We start from the raw sequence: 19,033 nt of genomic DNA, 5'->3' as shown, positions 1-19,033 counted from the left end.
CCTGTTTCTTATGGCATGGTCCACTTGAGCCCCCACAGTAGCTGGTGTCAAAGCTCTGCGAGGCTCTCACCAGAATGTATGTGTTTGATCCAGCAATTTATTCATTTTGCCAGCTAATTTTAGGGATGAGCCTAAATTGTCCAAAATCTAAATCTTAAGTAGACCACACCATATGAAACATTGGGGATTGAGCTCTTGCCATTGTTAGCTTCCTGGGGTCACAGGAGTTTTAGATCAAGCTGATATTTGTGTTTTCACGTAGGTTTTTGATCAAGCTTATACTTGTGTCTTCCCTTCAACCAGGGACGTGTGACCTTACGAAGAGGTTGGATGGCAAGTACACATCACTTTGGCCTAGGAAGGTTTCAACGGTGGACGTCATTGTCCCCACTGTTGTCTGTGGTGTGGTCCACTTGAGCTTTGGACCATGCCCAAAATATGCTGGAAAAATGGATGGACGGCGTGAATAAAACACATACATCATGATGGGGCCCACCGAGTTTTGACATCAGCTGCCTGGCTGTTGTGGGGTAACCAGCCAAACCGCGTCGCATATAACAGGGGTTGTAAGAAACTCGCGTCCCACGAACTCCCAGTACTTCCCGCTCTGCTCTCTCTCTCTCTCTCTCTCTCTCTCTCAAAACATGTCTTCATCCTCAGCACTTTCAAGGCTGGCCAATCTACAAAAACATTTTCACCGCACACAGCAGGTCCATACAATACCCGCTCTCTCTCTCTCTCTCTCTCTCTCTCTCTCTCTCTCTCTCTGATTTTCGTCCTTTCTTCGGATGCTTACCTGCTTACTACTTGAATTGGGTGATTATCCGATTTGGGTCTTTTTCTTTTTTCTTTTTTAATTCATTCTCAATCTGATATGTTTATTTCTTTTTCCATGTATCCGCCATAGTTCAGAAATTTATTCGATTCAGTTCAAAACTCGATTGGCTCGACACGTTTGGAATTCGAGTTGAATCAACGGGGAACTCTAATGCAACTAGATAAAGGAAGAACTAACTAAGGAGGATCTTTACTTCATGACTATGGTAGAGTGCAGTATTAATGGCATGGTGGATATTTTCTTGGAGGCGTAGTTATCTATATTGAATTCCTCTCTTTGAGAGCAACTTGTTTCTGAGTTGCACGATGATGGTCTGAAAAGTCACTTTGGTACTGAGAAAATACTTTTGGCCTAGTATGCACCATGATGTCATGTAAGTGTGGCCACATGGCCCTCCTTTTTCTCCACTAAACTAATTGAATGAGTCTAGTGCAATAACTGGGAAAGACCCAGTTGGGAGAATGGTTGAATTGAAGCCGGCTTATCTGGTTGGCAACGGGCATGAATCTCAATGGCTAGAATCCTAAATGCATATAAAAATGTGCACGCGTGATAGAGTGATATAAACTACCATTTTCAGGTACATGGGTAGGTGTTGGGTATGTCAAACCGCGGCAATTGGGAAAAGACCCAGTTGTGTGGAGAACGGTCTTCGCAAGAATGAGTCTCCTACAATAACTAAGAAAGACCTAGTCGTGCGGGAGAACAGTCGAATTGAGGCTGGCTTCTCCGGTTGGCAACGGGCATGAACCTCAATGACTAGAATCCTAAATACATATAAATATGTGCACATGTGAAATAGAGTGATATAAACTACAGTTTTCAGGTATGTGGATAGGTGTCGAGTATGTCAAACCTCTAAGGAACATTCTCTAGAATGTAGGATTATTGACTTCTGGAAATACATTGGGCTGACACTGTATTCGGTTGGGAATTTTATGGTTGTTGTGGACATACTCTCAAAGATGGCACATTGGAATCCATGCAAGAAGAGATTGGTTGCATTCAACATGATTTTCTTTCAGGAGGGCGTGTGGCTGTATGATATTCCAAAGGCCATCACTTCAAATCATGACTCCTTTTATGAGCCACTTTTGGATGAAGTTATGGATGTGTTTGGGGACATGGCATCAAATTTCCAGTGCTTATCTTTTGTAAATATGCAAAGAAGCAGACATGAAGTCTTGTGGTTCAGCGTTTAGAAAGTTGGGATTTAATCTTGCCCAAGCCGGGTTTGCTTATAAAAACTCAATGAATTGCACAAATGGAGATCTCCTTTTGAGACTGTGAATGGGAGGACTCCTAACCATGTCTTTTATTTAGTTCCTTTGCCTGTTTCTAGTTGTGTTTTTGATGATGCCGATGCCTTCGCAAAGCATATTTGCATGCTAAAATCGAGTGACAAATAGAAAGAAACAATGTGAAGTATCGGGACAAGGCTAATAAAAGGAGGTGCATAAGATTTCTAATGAAGGAGTTTTTGTTATGATTTCTTTGACGTGTGAATTTTTCTAATTGGTACATACAACAAGCTCAAATCTAGGAAGAGTGTTCCATGCTGAATTCAAAGGCAATTTGGAGAAAACAAATATGAGTTTGAGTTTCCTGAGGACTTGAATATTTAATGACTCTGACCTCTTTGAGCATAAAGGAGATATTGAACTAGCACAAGGAGCACAAATGGAATTCACCCAGTATATCAAGAAGCATTACCAAAGAAGATGGGTGCCATCAAATGTGTCCTGTGAGTGAGAAAGAAAGGCATGAGAAGAGAAGAACATCGACAATATCTTGTCAAGTGGAAGTACAAACTTGAATCCGAGATTGCTTGGATCTTTGAGGACTTGGAAAGATTGATAAAGTATTGTACTAGTTACATTACGCAACATCCTTGAGGATGAATTCTCTCCTGCCCAGGGCGGATGATGCATTACACCAGTTACCAGGGAAGGGGTGAGTCTTGGGATCCAAGAAAGTCACCGTAATCAGAATAGAAACCTTCTTGGTGCCCAACGGATTGGAATCAACTTATGACTATCACAGGCCTTACTTGGTCCAAGGGAAAATCACTCTATTCTGAATAGTGGGTTTCTTTTAAACCAAAGGATTGGAATCATCTTAAGACTAATACAGTCCTTCAACTGATTCTATTTAGGAAATCAGTTTACCGAATCTCATGTTAATCAGGAAAGTAGCTGAGGTAATTAATTTTAGTTTCTTTTCAATTTAGGAAAGTTGTTAAGTTAGTTTCTATTGATTCTTTTGTTCTGGAAAATAGGTTAGTTTCTATTTATGGAGTGTCATTGTACAAAGCACTTGATAAATACAACATAGAGAAGAAATCCCTTGTAGTTTTTTGGGGTCTTCTTAAATCTGAGCTTTTGTATCTAGTGGTTGGGTTCTCAACCGCTCCCTGCCCCCCTCTCATTCAATCACTTGGTGGCTAGTTTTGATGCCAGTCTCTGCTTCACGCCTTCACTTTGATGCATGTAACATGGTTTTCTCTACTTCTCTTCCTCAATGCAGCTATATAAAATGGATAAATAAGCAAATGAAAGCTTGAGTGTCTGATGGAAACTACGCCCAAAACCTGTGCATGATCATAGCCTTTGCACTATTATTATTTTTGAATTTCCAATGGCAGACATATGGGGGCTACTTAGGTGGGTAGTAACCCTCATTTATTGATCATTTTCACAGTAAAGGTCATTCCTTTATTTAGTCTGAAAAAAAGAAGAAAAAGAAAATTACTTGAGTAACTACTTTTGCTACTTTGTATGTTACCTCAATCAACAGAGCATTTTCATAGTACTAATACAAAGTCATTCCTTAGTTAGGCCAAAAAAGGAAAAGAAACTGAAAATGATTACGTGAATAACTGCTTTTGCCATTTTATAATTTTTACTTCTGCCATTATTCCTGGTAGGGCAGCAAGGACAACATTGGACGAGGGCATGTGAAGATAGCCCCAGAAGTTTCAAATGCGCTTTCACATGGACGTGCAGTTGTTGCTTTGGAGTCTACAATAATATCCCATGGTATGCCAATTTGGATGCTTGCAATGACAATATTAAGTTTGAACCTTTCACCATGTTTGAGTCCTTTCTCTATCATTGTAGTATAATTTATGTAGTTAATTTGCAAGTTTTTATCATAGACAAGCACCATTACATAGCTTATTCATTACTCAGTTGCCAAAAGATTTTGCCATAGTAATAGAGGGCTGCATCCGCTTGTCCCCTTTCCTCTTCACAATTGTTTTTTGAAGGGTAATGGAGACTTTATTAAAGCCCCACTAGCAAAAACTAGGGGGAAGAATACAAGAGGGGGAAACCCCCAAGAAATGCCCAAAAAATTCAAACTACTAACAATCAGAATTCTTCAAAAGGGAGGCCCACTTGCAGACAGAGGCCATAACATTGACTATCACCGCCTCAACCGAACATGAGCTGTTTCGGAAGCAACACTTATTTCTTTCAGCCCACGTTGTCCACCAAACAGTTGGGAGGACCAAATGACATAGAGTCCCATCCTTTCAACCCAATCCATCCCCACGCCACCCCCAAAGAAGATCCCTAATGTTGTTTGGCACGACTCACAACGTCTTGAAAGAAGAGAGGAAGGGAGCTACGGATCCACTGCGGAGAAGCAATCCACAACTTTAATATCTTTGGAAGGCGCTAACTGAGCCAAGTTAGGAAAAGGTTGACAAAATGCCGATTCACCACGCCATGCATCTTCTTAAAATCTTACTCTACATCCATCGCCAATAGAAAAGGAAATTCCTTTCTTCAATTCCTTTCTTCCGAGTATTAGATGCCTTCTAGAGAGAGGACTCCACCTCCCAGCCCCCTCCATGTAACCTGTATTTGCTAGCAATGATGTCCTTCCATCAGCTCCTTTCCTCCATCCCAAAGTGCCATAGCCATTTTCCGATAAGAGCAAGATTCATACTTCAAAGGTATCTCAAGCCAGTCCCTCCTTCATTAAGTGGTTTACAAACGTCATCTCACTTCAAAAGATGGAATTTGTTACCTTCTTCTGACCCTACACAAGAAGTTCCTCAACTTTTCCAGTCTTTTCTGAATTGCAGTTGGGCATTTGAACATAGATATAAAGTATAACGGCATATTGGAAAAAAAGGAACTTTGATAAGGATTAGCTGTCTGCCTAAGGAGAGATAATGATTCTTCCAAATGGACAACTTCCTCTCGATTCTTTCAACCACCTTGTCCCATAGATGCGTGGCGGGTTTACTAATACACAATGGGAGTCTCAAATACAATGAAGCAAGAGTTCCAACTTTGCATTTGAAAATTGAAGCGACATAGGATACCTCATCTTTGGATAGATGAATACCCAAAATCTTTCTCTTATGTTAACCTATAAACCTGATAACACCTCCAAGCACACGATTACCTTGCGCAAGTTTCCATCATAGGAGTAGCTTCACAAAATATAATGGTATCGTTGGCAAACTGAAGATGAGTAATGGGCTCTCCCAACTTGGACACCTTAAAGCCTCTAATAAAATCTATCTCTTGGCTTCTAGATAACAATCGGCTAAAGGCTTCCGCTACAAACAAGAAAAGGAAAGGGGATAGGGGGCTTGAAAAAGCCTTTTGGGGAGCCATTAACAGTATCGAAGAAGTCGAGGAACTGACGCACGCTTGGATCCATCTTCTCCACTTAATGCCGCATCCCATCCTCTTCATCAAATAGTTGAGGAAGTGCCATTTGATGTGGTCATACACCTTGATATCAAGCTTACAAATAAGCTCTGGCTTCTTGGAATCTATGTACTCATTGGCTATGAGAGCATTGTCCATGATCTGACGACCTCCCATAAAGGTTCCTTGGTTAGCTAAAATGACATAACCGATCACCTCACAGACATGCAAACGATCTTAGCTACAATCTTGTATGGACTCCTGATAAGATTGATTGGGCGACAATCTTTCAAACAATCTTCTCCTTCTAATTTGGGAATAATAACAATAAAATACTCACCATATTCCAAAGCTAATCGACCCTTCTTGAAGAAGTCCTTGACGAAGTCCACCATGTTCCTCTTTACAACATTCCAAAACACTTGAAAGAAGGCCTTGGGAAATCCATCCCGGCCTGGGGCTTTGTTTATACCTAAACTGTCCACTATCTTCTTAATTTTAGATTAGGTCACCTGTTTCTCCAGGAAGATAGATTTTTTTTTTTTTTCCAATCGGCTATCGAATTGGAGGTTTTCTAACCATGGCCGAGCCCAATGATCCTTTGAAAGGAACTTCTCATACAAGCTCACAATGGCTTCACAAACTGTGATTTGTCTTCCAACCTTTTCTAGTCCACCATTATGGAAGAAATTTTGTTATTCCTTGCTCTTGCTGTATTTGTTACTAAATGAAAAGATATTGTGTGAGAAAAATCAATGGACTTATCATAACATTTGTTATATCTTTTAATTCACTCTACACCATTCTTTTCAACTAATACATTAAAGGATTGTCGATGGAAAACTGAGGGATATATTAAAGAATGCTTACGAGCACAAATCTTTTACAAAGTTAGTATTTGTTACTAAATGAAAATATATTAAGTGAGAAAGTTCCCGAGTGATGTTCTTTCTAAATCATAGAATCCTTTGACTGCGTGGAAGGCACAACATGCTTAAGCTAATCTAACAGGGCCAAATACTGCATTGCTTCCTTGTTGGATAAGTTCCTCCGACAAGGATGACAACGAACAATAGATTCGCCACAAATAGAGAAGCACCACGATGCTAGAATATGACGGTCCATAGAAATGGTGGCCAAAGTGGGAAGCACCTCTAGCAACGTCCTATCACTGCACCATTTGTCCTTCAAAAAACGAACCCTATCCCACTTGCCAAGAGAGAAGGAGATCCCTCTTCTAAAGAGGTATTCAATCGAAGCAATTGCTTTACATATGCTGAAGGCCCTATATAAAGACGAGTGCTTCACAAACCAGCCCCCTTAATGATCTCCCTCCAAAGACTTCTCGGTTCCATGCCGAACCTCCATAACCATTTCTTAAGAAGCGCAATGTTCATAAACCCCAAGTCTTTGATTCTTGCTTCTCCTTCAAATAGCAGGTTGCACCCAAACACCTTAGCAGAAGGATCCAAGTCCTCAACGGAGACATGAATCTCCAACATCTCACTTTTCACCACATTAATTTTAAGGCTAGAAACTGCTTCAAAACATACTATACTTTTGTGAAGATTATCCACGACATTCTCATCGGCATCACATAACAAAATGGTGTCATTTGTGTACTACAAGTGGTTGATAAGAGGGCCGTTGTGTGAGGCTCTGAATCCGCAGACTATACCGTTCTCCTCCCCCTTAGTTAGCATCTTGCTGAGAGCCTCCCCCACTAAGAGGTATGGTGATAAGGGATCACCTTGTAGCAAGCCCTTAGAAGCTCGAAAGAAACCTTTTAGCAATCCGTTGACAAGGATCGAGAAGTGTACTGATTGCATGCAGGCCCTCATCAAACTCCATTTTTGGCCCCAACCCACCCGGTCTAGTAAATAGTCTAGAAATTCCTAGCCAACGTCGTCATAGGCCTTTTCCAAGTAAAGTTTGCACACCAAGCCGCTTTTTTCTCCCTGTGTCTTGAGTTTATGCATTCGTGAGCGATAAGGGCCATGTCTAAGATTTGTCTCCCCATAACAAGAGCCCCTTGGTTATTGGCAATGATGTTGGAAAGAACATTCCTGAGGCGAAGGGCTAAAGTTTTAGTGAGAATCTTGTACGGACCACCTATGAGGCGATAGGATGAAAATCTTTGAGTTGCTTTGCTCCTTCTAGTAGCTTAGGAATGAGAGCAATGAAAGATGCCCCAATGTTGACGCTGAGCTTGCTTCGCTCATGAAATTATAAAACAAAGTGACGTAGGACAACTAACCACTTGCTCTAAAAGCTCGAACTGATAGAGCGTGGCAAATCAATCCCTTAATCTCATAGCCCAGGTCAGGCCCTCGACTGAACCCCCCTCGTGGGCCCCACTTCACATGGGTCTCGCCTCACATGAGCCACCCGCCTCACATGGGCCACTCACCACAATTGTGCCCCTGCTTCCCACATGCCACCCCACTCGAGCCCGGTGTGAAAATGCCCATGCATTACAAAGTCCATAATGTCTTTTTGAAGCAAATTCCAAAAAATCATTGCATCATGGTACGGATAAAAACTTGTCCTATTTATAGTAGGTGCCGGTGTCATGATTATTGTTGTGCGTTGGTGCCACTAGCATGCATATTGATATGGTTGTCTAGAAATCCTTTTGATTAATGTCTAAACGCAGGTTTTTATTTGTCTCTCAAGCCTCCCTCCTCAGTCCATAAGGTCTATAGACCCAAGTCCGGCCTTCCTCCACCTCCCCCACATCTTCCTCCTCCTCCCCCTCCCCCTCCTCCTCCCCCCCCTTCTGTGTCGGAAGCCCCCTCTTTCAAGGAGGTCCTTCTTCAACAACATCAACACCATGATAGTCCCTATATTCTACCCGATACACCCGATACACCCCCGACTCCTCCGTGCTCTATCCCTGCTTCTGACCCTTTCTTTGTGAGGATGGGTGTTCCCATTACGGTAAATATGGTGAATTTTCGTAAGGCTCAGGATGATCTCAAAGACTCGTTGATCATTGTTTGTAAAGAAGGCGCCTCCCTCTCTCAGGTGAGGGATTGGATATCAGAAACTACGGGGTTCCGCCTCGGAAATTATAAGATTAAACCGCTGGGATACAATGAATTATGGCTCAAGGTCTGCCCAGGGGTTAATCCTGAAATGTTGCTTATGGCTGGTCATCTTCGTTCGGGAGGGCTGGTTGCCAGAGTTATGAGATGGGAGGAATTTTCGATTTTTGGTAAGGAGAATGTTTGGTATCAGGTATGGGGTATTCCGCTGGAATTATGGTACGACGAGTTTTTTATCGCTGTTGCCGCTTATCTTGGCTCTTTCCTTGAATTGGATGCGAAGACAAAACTTGGGGAGGAGATCGGGGTTATCAGAGTCAGAGTTAGACGGAAGAAGGGCGTTGCCTCACCATCGTTAGTGAAGGTGGTTGTTGACAATTGGACTCTTGAGTTCCCGGTCATTATGGAAGCTCCAGATGACCCGTTTCCTCGGTGGGGCGATCTTTGGCGGGTAAGGGAAGATCCTACGCCGGAGCTGTCGCTGAAACAGTCTCATGTGGAAGAAGGTGTACACTAACCATGCTCCAACAGAGTTTTGGTTCGAAAGCCTGACACCGCTAGCAGATGAATCGATCAAAACCTTGCTTCAAACGAGCCACGTGGAGCCCCTCAGCTGTCTCGGCTGCCCTCGTCTATACAATCCCCCCCTCGTCTCTCAAGCGCTTTGATGATGGTGTCGGAGCCCTTGACGCGTGGCCCGCTTGCAGCTACGATCGGGCAGTCGGATACGCAAACTGCCGATTATCCGGGAGATAAATCAGCGAGTCCCCCTTTTATCCAGACGCAGTTGAGTAATAGCCACTCTCGTCAGAAATCTCAGTCAGACGCATTAAAGGGCCCATATCTCTCTCCTTCCTCGTCACGTAAATTTGGACGCGTGGCACAGCCCAAGGGCTTTGAGGGGATAACGTGATCAGATGCTCGACAGGTGGCAGAGATCTGAGCTTCCCCTCTCGCTTCGCGCCTTCGGGAAAGTGGATCCGGGTCGGGTCCGGATCCGAATCTCTCAAATCTCTCTCTCCCCGTCCACTCTCCCGTCATTCCCTTATCCTCTTCTCTTCCTCTTGCGATCTCATCGCCTCTTACTCTCAATCCTTTGTTTTCTTCTCTCCAATCTGTGGAGTCTGACCCTCAGGTCGATTTGGCTGATCTTCCTCTTTCCAATTGCAGTCTTTCAGATTACCTCTCTCAATCCTCCTCTCCTTTATCCCCCTCGAGCTCTTACATTCCCCCGATCGACGCGCTGGAGATGGGCCCGATTACGCCTTTTCAAGATAATCAGTCTTCCGACATCCTCATGGCAGAACCTTTGCAGATGATATTTGAGTCCCAGATCAACCAATCCACTGAGGAATCGTCTCGATCAGATCTGCTAGCTAAGATCCAGAAGAAACGTTGGATAAGAGAAGCCATAGGCAAGGTGGGGCGGTCCCTCGGTCTGTCTTTTGGAGATAGATTGGAGGATTACATTGCTCTGTTCTAGTGCATAGAAAATAGAGGTAGACCTATTGCGAAGTGTAGAACTCCAGGAAAGCAGTTGGTTAAGAGGTCAAGTTCCCGTGAGCTTCAATGACTTGAAGCCAGTCCAGGATTTATCTTAGCTTCGATGGTCAAATCTAGGAGACAGGGCAACTGGGGAAGTGTAGTGAGCCAATGAAGATCGTCTCTTGGAATGTCAGGGGGGTGGGGTCCAAACATAAAAGAAGCCTAATCAAAGCTTCTTTAAGTAGAAAGATCCCGATGTAGTCTGTCTTCGGGAGACTAAGGTTCCTTCTTTTTCGGACAGTTTGCTGTCTACCCTGTGGAGGGCTATTGATGCTAAATGGTTATCTGTGGATGCGGTGGGAAGCTCAGGTGGAATCCTTATCGCTTGGAAAGTGTCCAAATGGGCCCTCATATCTTCTTTCAGCGGCTCATTTTCGTTATCGGTTGTTTTCCAAGATAAGATATCTTCTGTTCAATTCCTTGTTTCGGTTATTTACGGGCCTAACAACAATTCTCTTAGGCCTCTCTTTTGGGCGAGTTAACTCAGGCCAGACGTCTCTTTTCAGGGCCATCTTGTGTGGTTGGCGATTTCAATGTCACTCGATTTGCAGAGGACCATTCTAGAAGAAGAAGTCCTTCCTCTGCTATGAATTGATTCTCCGAATGGATCCAGAGCGAACAACTGATTGATTTGCCGCTTATGGGTGCTAGATTCACGTGGACAAATGGTCGTGCGGCTCCTATTTAGTCTAGGCTGGATAGATTCCTTGTCTCTCCTGATTGGATTGAGACCTTCCCGACAGCGAAACAAATAGCTCTTCCGCGCACCACGTCTGATCATTGCCCTATTCTTCTCAGTGTGGAAGAAGACAATTGGGGTCTGAAAGCATTTTGGTTCAACTCTTCTTGGCTTAAGATAGATGGCATTCGGCAGAAGATTATCAACTGGTGGGCGTCTTTCCAGGTGGAGGGCTTCACGGGCCACAAGCTTCTCGGCAAACTCCGTCTTCTTAAATTCAAGCTTAAGGAATGGCGTCAGGAAGAAGCTGTCAAGCGGGAGGCAAAAATTGATGCGCTTCTTTCCGAGCTTCAGAAAATGGACGTCGATTTTGAGGGAGTCCCGATGTCAAAAAAACTCTTATCTAGGCGAATTTCCATCATTCAGATCCTCTCGAATAAAGCTCTGGAAGACGAAGCTTCCTGAAGGATTAAATCTAGAGTTAAATGGATTGCGGAGGGGGATAAAAGTACTAAGTTCTTCCACAACATGGCCAATATGCATGCGTGGTCTAAGGTCATTTTCAGCATCTCTGAAAACGGGAACATAATAGAGGATAAGAAGGAGATCGAGGAGCTTGCCATCTCCTACTTCTCTGCCCTACTGTCGTCTGATAATTGGGTTCGTCCAGGCCTTGATAATATTGAATTCAACAGATTGGACGAAGGAGAAGCGCTCCTGTTGGAGTCCCAGTTTACTGAAGAAGAGGTCAAGGCAACCGTAGATGCGCTGGGTGGGGACAAGTCCCCGGGTCTTGATGGGTTTCCGATTTGCTTCTATCAACAGTTCTGGGATACTGTTCGTCAGGATGTTCTTCATTTCTTTCACAAATTCTATTTTAGAGGCAGATTATCGAATGGTCTGGGTGCCACTTTCATCTCTCTTATTCCGAAGGTGGCGGGCACTTCATCTTTTTCCGAGTATAGACCAATCAGTCTGATTGGCAGTCCTTATAAAATCCTTGCAAAAGTCTTATCTATTCGGCTCTCCAAAGTTATCGGAACTCTCATTTCGCCTAATCAGAATGCCTTCATTAAAGGGAGACAGATCACGGATGGAGCTCTTATTGCTAACAAAGTCCTCCACTCATGTCACAGGTCCAAGACTCAAGGTATATTCTGTAAGCTGGATATTGCCAAGGCCTACGATCATATCGATAGGGATTTTCTTCTGTACATGTTACCTCGGATGGGTTTCGGGGTCAAATGGAGACAATGGATTGCTGCGTGTATTGGGTCGGCTCATTTTTCCATCATCCTGAACGGGTCTCCTAAAGGTTTCTTCAAAAGCTCAAGAGGTCTGAGGTAGGGTGATTCTCTCTCCCCTTTCCTATTTCTAATCGTTGGCGAAGCTTTGTCCCAAATGCTGAAGAAAGGTCAGGAGCATAATATTCTTCACGGCATAGCGATGTTGGGCTTGGCGGATCCTCTTACTCACATTCAGTTCGCGGATGACACTCTTATATTCTCTGAGGCCTCTCATGATAAAATCGATAACCTCCTCACTACTTTGCATTGTTTTGAAGCCGTCTCGGGTCTTAGGATCAACATGAGTAAGTCGAAGTTGCTTGGTATTAATGTCCCTCTGCCCTCTATCCAGAAATTTGCCGATTCTCTTGGGTGCCGAGTTGAGTCATTTCCAACATTCTTTGTTGGTTTGCCCCTATCTGTGGGAGCTCCGCCGAAGTGTATGTGGGACAGGGTCATTACAAAATTTTAGAAATATCTGGCCTCTTGGAAGTGCAAGTACCTATCCTTGGGCGGTCGTCTGACATTGATCAAATCAGCGCTCTCCAGCCTCCCCCTCTATTTCATGACGCTATTCAGATGTCCAGGGCCGGTCCTCAGGCGTATGGACAAGATTAGTAGAGACTTCCTGTGGTTTGGGAAGGAAAATCAGAAGAAGTTTCATTTGCTTGAGTGGAAAGAAGTTTGTAAAGTATTCAGGGAGGGTGGGGCTAACGTCAAGAATCTCAATCTCATGAATTCGGCGCTGTTGGGGAAATGGGTTTGGAGATTTGCAGCTGAAAAGGAAGCTCTATGGGTCTTGATAGTTAAAGGGAAATATGGTTCATCTCAGGGAGGATGGTGGCCTAGGGAATCTTCGTTTTATAAGGCCTCTCATATTTGGCAAGGAATTCTTAAGTCAAACAACCGGTCATTGAAAATAGTACCTACGTGTTGGGCAACGGTTCCTCTATTCGATTTTGGAAAGATATTTGGATAGGCGAAAAACCCCTCCGTCTTCTATTCCCCCTAATTTATCGCCTCTCTCCAGACAGAGGAATTTGTATTAACAGATGTTGCTACTCTACGTCAGCGAACACAGTATGGGATATTAGATGTACTCGAAATCTCTCTGACAGCGAAGCTATAGAGTACATGAATATGTTGGAATACATTTCTCTTTCTTCGATTACTCCCTCCTTGCCTGACAGCATCGCGTGGCCGTTGGAGAAAACTGCCTCTTTCTCTATCAAGTCCCTTTATTCCTTCATTTACCCAGCTATGCAGGATCAATGTGATGCCACTCCATTTATTTGGAAGTTTCAGGCCCCCCCCTAAATACATTTGTTTTGGGTGGTTGGTGGGCCGCAATAGAATTCTTACCATTGATAACCTGGCCCAGAGAGGCATGCAGATTGTCAATATTTGTTTATGTTGTATGCGCCAGGCGGAATCGGTGAATCATTTGTTGGTTCATTGTTCGTTCACCTCCTCCATTTTCATAGATTTTTGCCAATGTTTCTCGGTCAATTGGTGTTCTTCACTGATTCGCTGGTCGCTTGGAATGGTCTTAAGCTCGGGAAGTCGAAGACAATCATATGGCGTATGGCCATCCTCGCCATTTGGTGGGCTGTTTGGGAAGAAAGGAACGATAGATGCTTCAACAATTCTTCTTCTTCTGTTAAGTCTGTCGGGTCTATGGCTAAACATTTGGTGATTGAATGGGCTGCCAATGTAAAGATTTTGAAAGATGTGGATTTTAGCTTTTTAGGTGCTTAGGTGTCTTCTGCTATCTCAGCAGTTGGGCCCTTCTTTTTTCTGTTTTTTTGCTTTTTCTTTCTTTTCATTTCTTGTATCCGCTCTCTTTTCGTTCAATGCATTTTCAGTTTGTTGGCTTTTAAAAAAAAAAAAAAAAACATGTACTTTAAAAATATCCATCATTTCCATGTGAAGTTGTGTATGATGTGTTTGACAAGAACCCCCTTGTAGGTTACACCACTAGATTCAAGACTTCTGAAATCAGATTTAAATAGGAGTTGAAATCAATTTTTCATTCATGAACTGATCAAAGTCCACGTTCTCTGTTTCCCCATCTTTTAGATTCTCATTGGATAGGTGGAATCCACAGGAAAAGAGAACATTTCCCTTAATTTTACTTCTTTTGCTGTTTAGATTGCATAGAAAAAAGTTGGTTCCTCGAAGTAATCACTAGGCTTATCTGAGCTGTTGCAAGATTCAAGGTGATCGTTATGACTTGAATTCGGGATTTCTGCTTGTGAAGCAAACTGCCCTCTCTTTTTTGAATCCATAGGTATACAGTACTGGAAAAGGTAATTGTTACACGTATCCATTTCCACACCGTGGATTTCTCATAAACAAAGAGAACCTTTGATTTGAGTGAGGATATGTTCTGGATAGAGTGGAATGGCAGAACAGAATTCGAGTAGCTGACCCCAATTAGTTGGGATAAGCTTAGATGATGGCGATGAGATTTTGAAGGAACAAGTTGATTTTATATCTCTACATGCTTATGGTCTCCTTTCCATTTTAGACAATTTGAGTTTTATATTTGTGCCATTGACATGTTCTAAATGCAAGGATGGAAACATGCATATCTTACAACTAGTGTGTGCATGTTTTTTCCCCCCTCCAAATTACTGTATTTCACATTCATGTTGCACAGATGTCAGTTCAATGTTTCATATCAAGTTTCTATTTACATTTAGGCATGCCCTATCCTCAAAATCTGGAGACTGCAAAAGAAGTTGAGTCGATCATAAAGGAGAATGGGGCAGTTCCAGCAACAATTGCTATTTTAGACGGTGTTCCTTGCATTGGTATCTTGTCCATTCCCATCCTCTCATAGAACTATGCTTAGAATTACTATATTTTGTTGTATGTATAGTGCCAAGTAACCAATATTTTATTTCAAATAATATCTAGTGATTGCCCTGACTGTGTGCTGAATATTCTCCTTGATGTTTGTGCAAGTGTAATGCCAACTTTTTTTATTTTTTATTTTTTTGATGAATGGCTCAAATTTATTAGAAGAAGGAAAGAAAACAAACAACGACAAATTACAGGAGGAATATCATCCTGAACATGCCATGGAAAACAAACAGCTTATATCCTTTCTCTTATTAACTACAAGGAGAGAATCTCTGACAACTCCCTCTTTTCCCTAACTGCCCGATTCTAAATTTGCTTTGTGATGCTTATTTTAGAATGGCACATCGCATGAATCCAGCATCTCCATCCAATTGGCTAGTGGCCAGATTTGACCCACCTGATCGTGCTGCTTGGATCACCTTCAATTATTACCAGAGAAAGGTTCTGACCCCCTGAAGAAGGGCTGCTGCCTCCGTGTAATGGGAGTTACACACGCCATTAGGGGGGTGAGCATTCAATCAATGCATCTCCCGGATCATTCCTAATGATGGCGCCTACACCCTCTGGGCCTGTATTCCCCAGGGAGCATGGTCACGCCTTTCATCTTTTTATCTGCCTTTCCCCACTCCACAATTAGACTGGATATTTTCGTGACAGTTGCATTCACTTGACTTGATTTACTCTTGGAAACTCCTGTTTCTTTTCAACCACAAACACCATGGAGTCGCCCGAATTGCTAACTTCGTAAGGAACTGGCCAATGGGACCCATTGAACCAGCCCACCAGCCTTCAAAACACTCTTCAACAAACCTGGAATCACCCAAACAATGCCGAATTTAGCAAATATAGTGGACTATACTGCCCACTTGTATGTGCAATTCAGGAACAAGTGATGCACTGATTCTTCTGAATTACAACACATGAAACATCTGTTGAGTAGAGAAAAGCTTCTCTTTGTAAGATGGTCAAATGTTAACATTTTATCCAAACATGCTGTCAAACAAAATACATTAACCTTCAAAGGTGCAGTCATGAACCAAAATCTTGGATGTGATATCAAATTATGTCTAGGCTAATCAGATGAGCTACAGAGAAGGATCACACCAAAAAGCATATGTCATCTTCATGGTATTCCGTAACGGCCGATATGGTCTTCTTCTTCTTCTCTCTTTCTCTCTCTTAATTTTTATTTTTTATTTTATAAAAAACCTGTATCAGTCCCGTAACAACTGTTATGGGTCATTTTTCCTGTAATGACCGTTATGGCCGTTATGACCCCATAACATGTAATGGCTGCCACCATTACTGTTACGTAACAGCCATTATGGCACACCTTGGTCCTCTTCGAGGTCCCATATACGTCTATGGGCACCTGAACGAGGAATATAAACCTCCTGCAGCATGTCTAACAATTGAGGCAAGCATTAGGATTTCATCATTCTGAGATTACATCGCAAGATGGGACTTCAAATAATCTTCCCTCCGCTTTCGTGGTAGAAGTTGTTAACTGTTGTGCCCCTGTGAATTGCTATTGCATACAATTGCTCAAATTTCCTACAAAGAGGTAAGTCACATCACCATTGATCTTCCTAGAACCGAATCCTATCCTCAACACCAACACCAACCCCAGCACCCGCAACCCCACCCCCCCCCACCAATTTCTTTGGAAATGTGTTGCATTTAACTGGCTCATACATTTGATCCCAAGCCTGCCAATTCTAATCGGCTTGCAAACATGTTTCCATGTAACCAAGTGATCTTTGTGCGATTCCTTGCTGTTACTCCACAAAAAACTTCTTCTAAATAAATTCAAGCTCGGTTATAACTTTGGAGTGGCAATTTAGTAAGGAGACAAGATATAAATGTACATTAGTAAGAATTGCTTTGATCAGTGTGATTCTAACCTATAGAGAAATCAACTTAGTCTTCCAATTAGCTGCATATACACCTCTTGATCAAATAGTCCCAACCTTTTGTAGCAGGTCTTCCCATTCAGTGAGAAAATCCCTTGGTGCTTTATTGGAAAAATCGCAATGCCAAATACCACCTCTTGAACAATATCGTCTCTCACCATGCTATCAATATTTAGACCAATTGTGCTGCTTTTTGATAGATTTACCTTTAGCATAGAGACAATTTCATATGGCGAAGAATGTCCTTGAAGTTCTGAGCTTCCGAAATTAGTGATTTGGGAATTTTAACTTTCAAAAGCAATTAGTTTATTATGAACAATACGACATTCCAAACTCATGCTAGGGTATTCGCTCTAAGCGACAAGCTGCATCAGAACCTAGGTGCAGTGAGAAATGGGCAAGGGTTGGCTAGGGCATCTCTCGGAAGGGACATGCCACAACAGTGCCCATTTGTGGTGGGAAGTAGGCAAGGGATCTTGAGGCATTCTGGACGCGTGTGGGTAAAGAAGTTAGTCTAGGAGAATAGTATTCGTTTTGTCACATGGAATATAGGAACATTGGCAATCAAGAGCATGAGGTTAGTAGATACGATGAAACAATGAGAGCTAACATAGTCTGTGTTCAGGAGACCAATTGGAAAGGGGCCAAAGTTAGAGAAAGTGATGGATATAAGCTTTGGTAATAATAGAAATGGGTTAGGGATATCGGTAGATAAAGATTTGAAGGATAAAGTTGAAGATGTTAAGAGAGCAAGCGATATGCTTTTATTTATAGAACTTTTGTTAGGAGAGGAGATAGTTAATGCTATCAATGCATATGCACCACAGATAGGGTTAGCGGATAGAATGAGGAGACAATTCTGGGAGGATATGGATGGAATAATGCAAGAAATTTCGAATGGAGAGGATATTTGTAGGAGACTATTTATCAAAAAATATTTGTAGGAGGAGACTTTAATGATCATTTAGGAAAAGAAAGTATAGGATATGAGAGGGTACATGGAGGATATGGTTTTGGGAGAAAAAATGAAATTGGGGGAAGCTCTCCTTGATTTTGCTATGGCATACTATCTAGTTCTGACAAACACATACTTTGAAAAGAGAGATGTACATTTAATAACTTATAAAAAGTGGCTCATATGCAAGCCAAATAGATTTCTTTGTGCTTAGGATGATAGGATGATCAATATGTAAGGACTGCAAGGTGATACCTAGAGAGAGTTTTACTGTGCAACATAGGTTAATGGTTATGGATGTTTACATTAAGAGATGGAAGAAAGAGAATGAAATTAATAGGCGTCTAAAAATTTGATGGTGGAATTTAGAAGGAGAGAAAACAATATTATTTAGAAATAAATTGATGGTTGAAGCAAAGTGGAATGTCAAGGACTAAGCAAATGTTATGTGGAATAAGATGGCTAAGTGCATTAGGAAAGTGGCAAAAGATGTTTTAGGAGTATCCGGAGGGAAAAACCAATCATATAAGGGAACTTGGTGGTGGAATGATGATGTACACAAAGCTATTAATGAGAAATGGTCATGTTTCAAAGCATGACAAGGGGCTTGAAACGAAGAAAATGTTGAACAATATAGAATTGTCAAAAAGCTTGTTACGAAAGTAGTGAGGCTAAGCATAAGGCTTATGATAATCTTTACAATAGATTGGGGACACGATAATGTGAGAAAGATGTCTTCAAACTTGGAAAAATGAGAGAGAGGAAGAGTAGGGAACTAGATCAGGTTAGATGAAGTAAGAGCGATGAATAGAGGGTACCGGTCAAGGATAATAATATCAATGGAAGGTGGAGAAACTATTTTCAGAATTTGTTAAATGACAATGACTTTGAAAGCATAGGGATAGAAGGAACCATAAACTCGAATGATGTTAGAGTCCATAGATACTTTCTTTGGATTAAGATATCTGAAGTGAAAGAAGCTTTTAGAAAGATGAAAATAGGAAAGGCCCTTCTACGGTTGGATTAGATGGTGTACGAATGGAGGTTTGGAAGTGTTTATACGATATTGAGTTGTTTTGGTTGATGAAATTGTTCAACAAGATTGTTAGATGGAAGAAAATGCCAGAAGAATGGAAAAAAAGTAATGTGGTATTTATTTTTAAGAACAAAGGAGACAATAGAGCTATACTAGTCACCATGGGATTAAACTTGTCAACCATACTATGAAACTT

At 42.1% G+C, this 19,033-nt stretch overlaps 1 protein-coding gene across 9 annotated transcripts in view; it reads left to right on the top strand.

Moving 5' to 3' along the window:
• Positions 1 to 548: 548 nt before the first annotated feature.
• LOC131258196 (pseudouridine-5'-phosphate glycosidase) overlaps positions 549 to 19,033 on the top strand; it is a 64,682-nt gene continuing 46,197 nt past the window's right edge. For 8 of the 9 annotated variants that reach the window (XR_009177960.1, XR_009177962.1, XR_009177961.1 and 5 more), the window contains exons 1-3: positions 549 to 710; positions 3,765 to 3,876; positions 14,771 to 14,881. Coding sequence is in view for 6 of the 9 variants with exons in the window: in XM_058259321.1 (XP_058115304.1) it covers positions 645 to 710; positions 3,765 to 3,876; positions 14,771 to 14,881 (289 nt within the window). In the remaining 3 variants the exon portion in view is untranslated. The remainder of the gene's footprint in view (positions 711 to 3,764; positions 3,877 to 14,770; positions 14,882 to 19,033) is intronic. The other variant, XM_058259322.1, reaches the window with a different exon arrangement.

This window comes from Magnolia sinica, chromosome 10 (genome assembly GCF_029962835.1).
Source record: "Magnolia sinica isolate HGM2019 chromosome 10, MsV1, whole genome shotgun sequence".
Classification (NCBI taxonomy): Eukaryota; Viridiplantae; Streptophyta; class Magnoliopsida; order Magnoliales; family Magnoliaceae; genus Magnolia; species Magnolia sinica.
The sequence above is the reverse complement of the archived record's forward strand: the minus strand, read 5'-3'. Positions and strand labels throughout refer to the sequence as shown.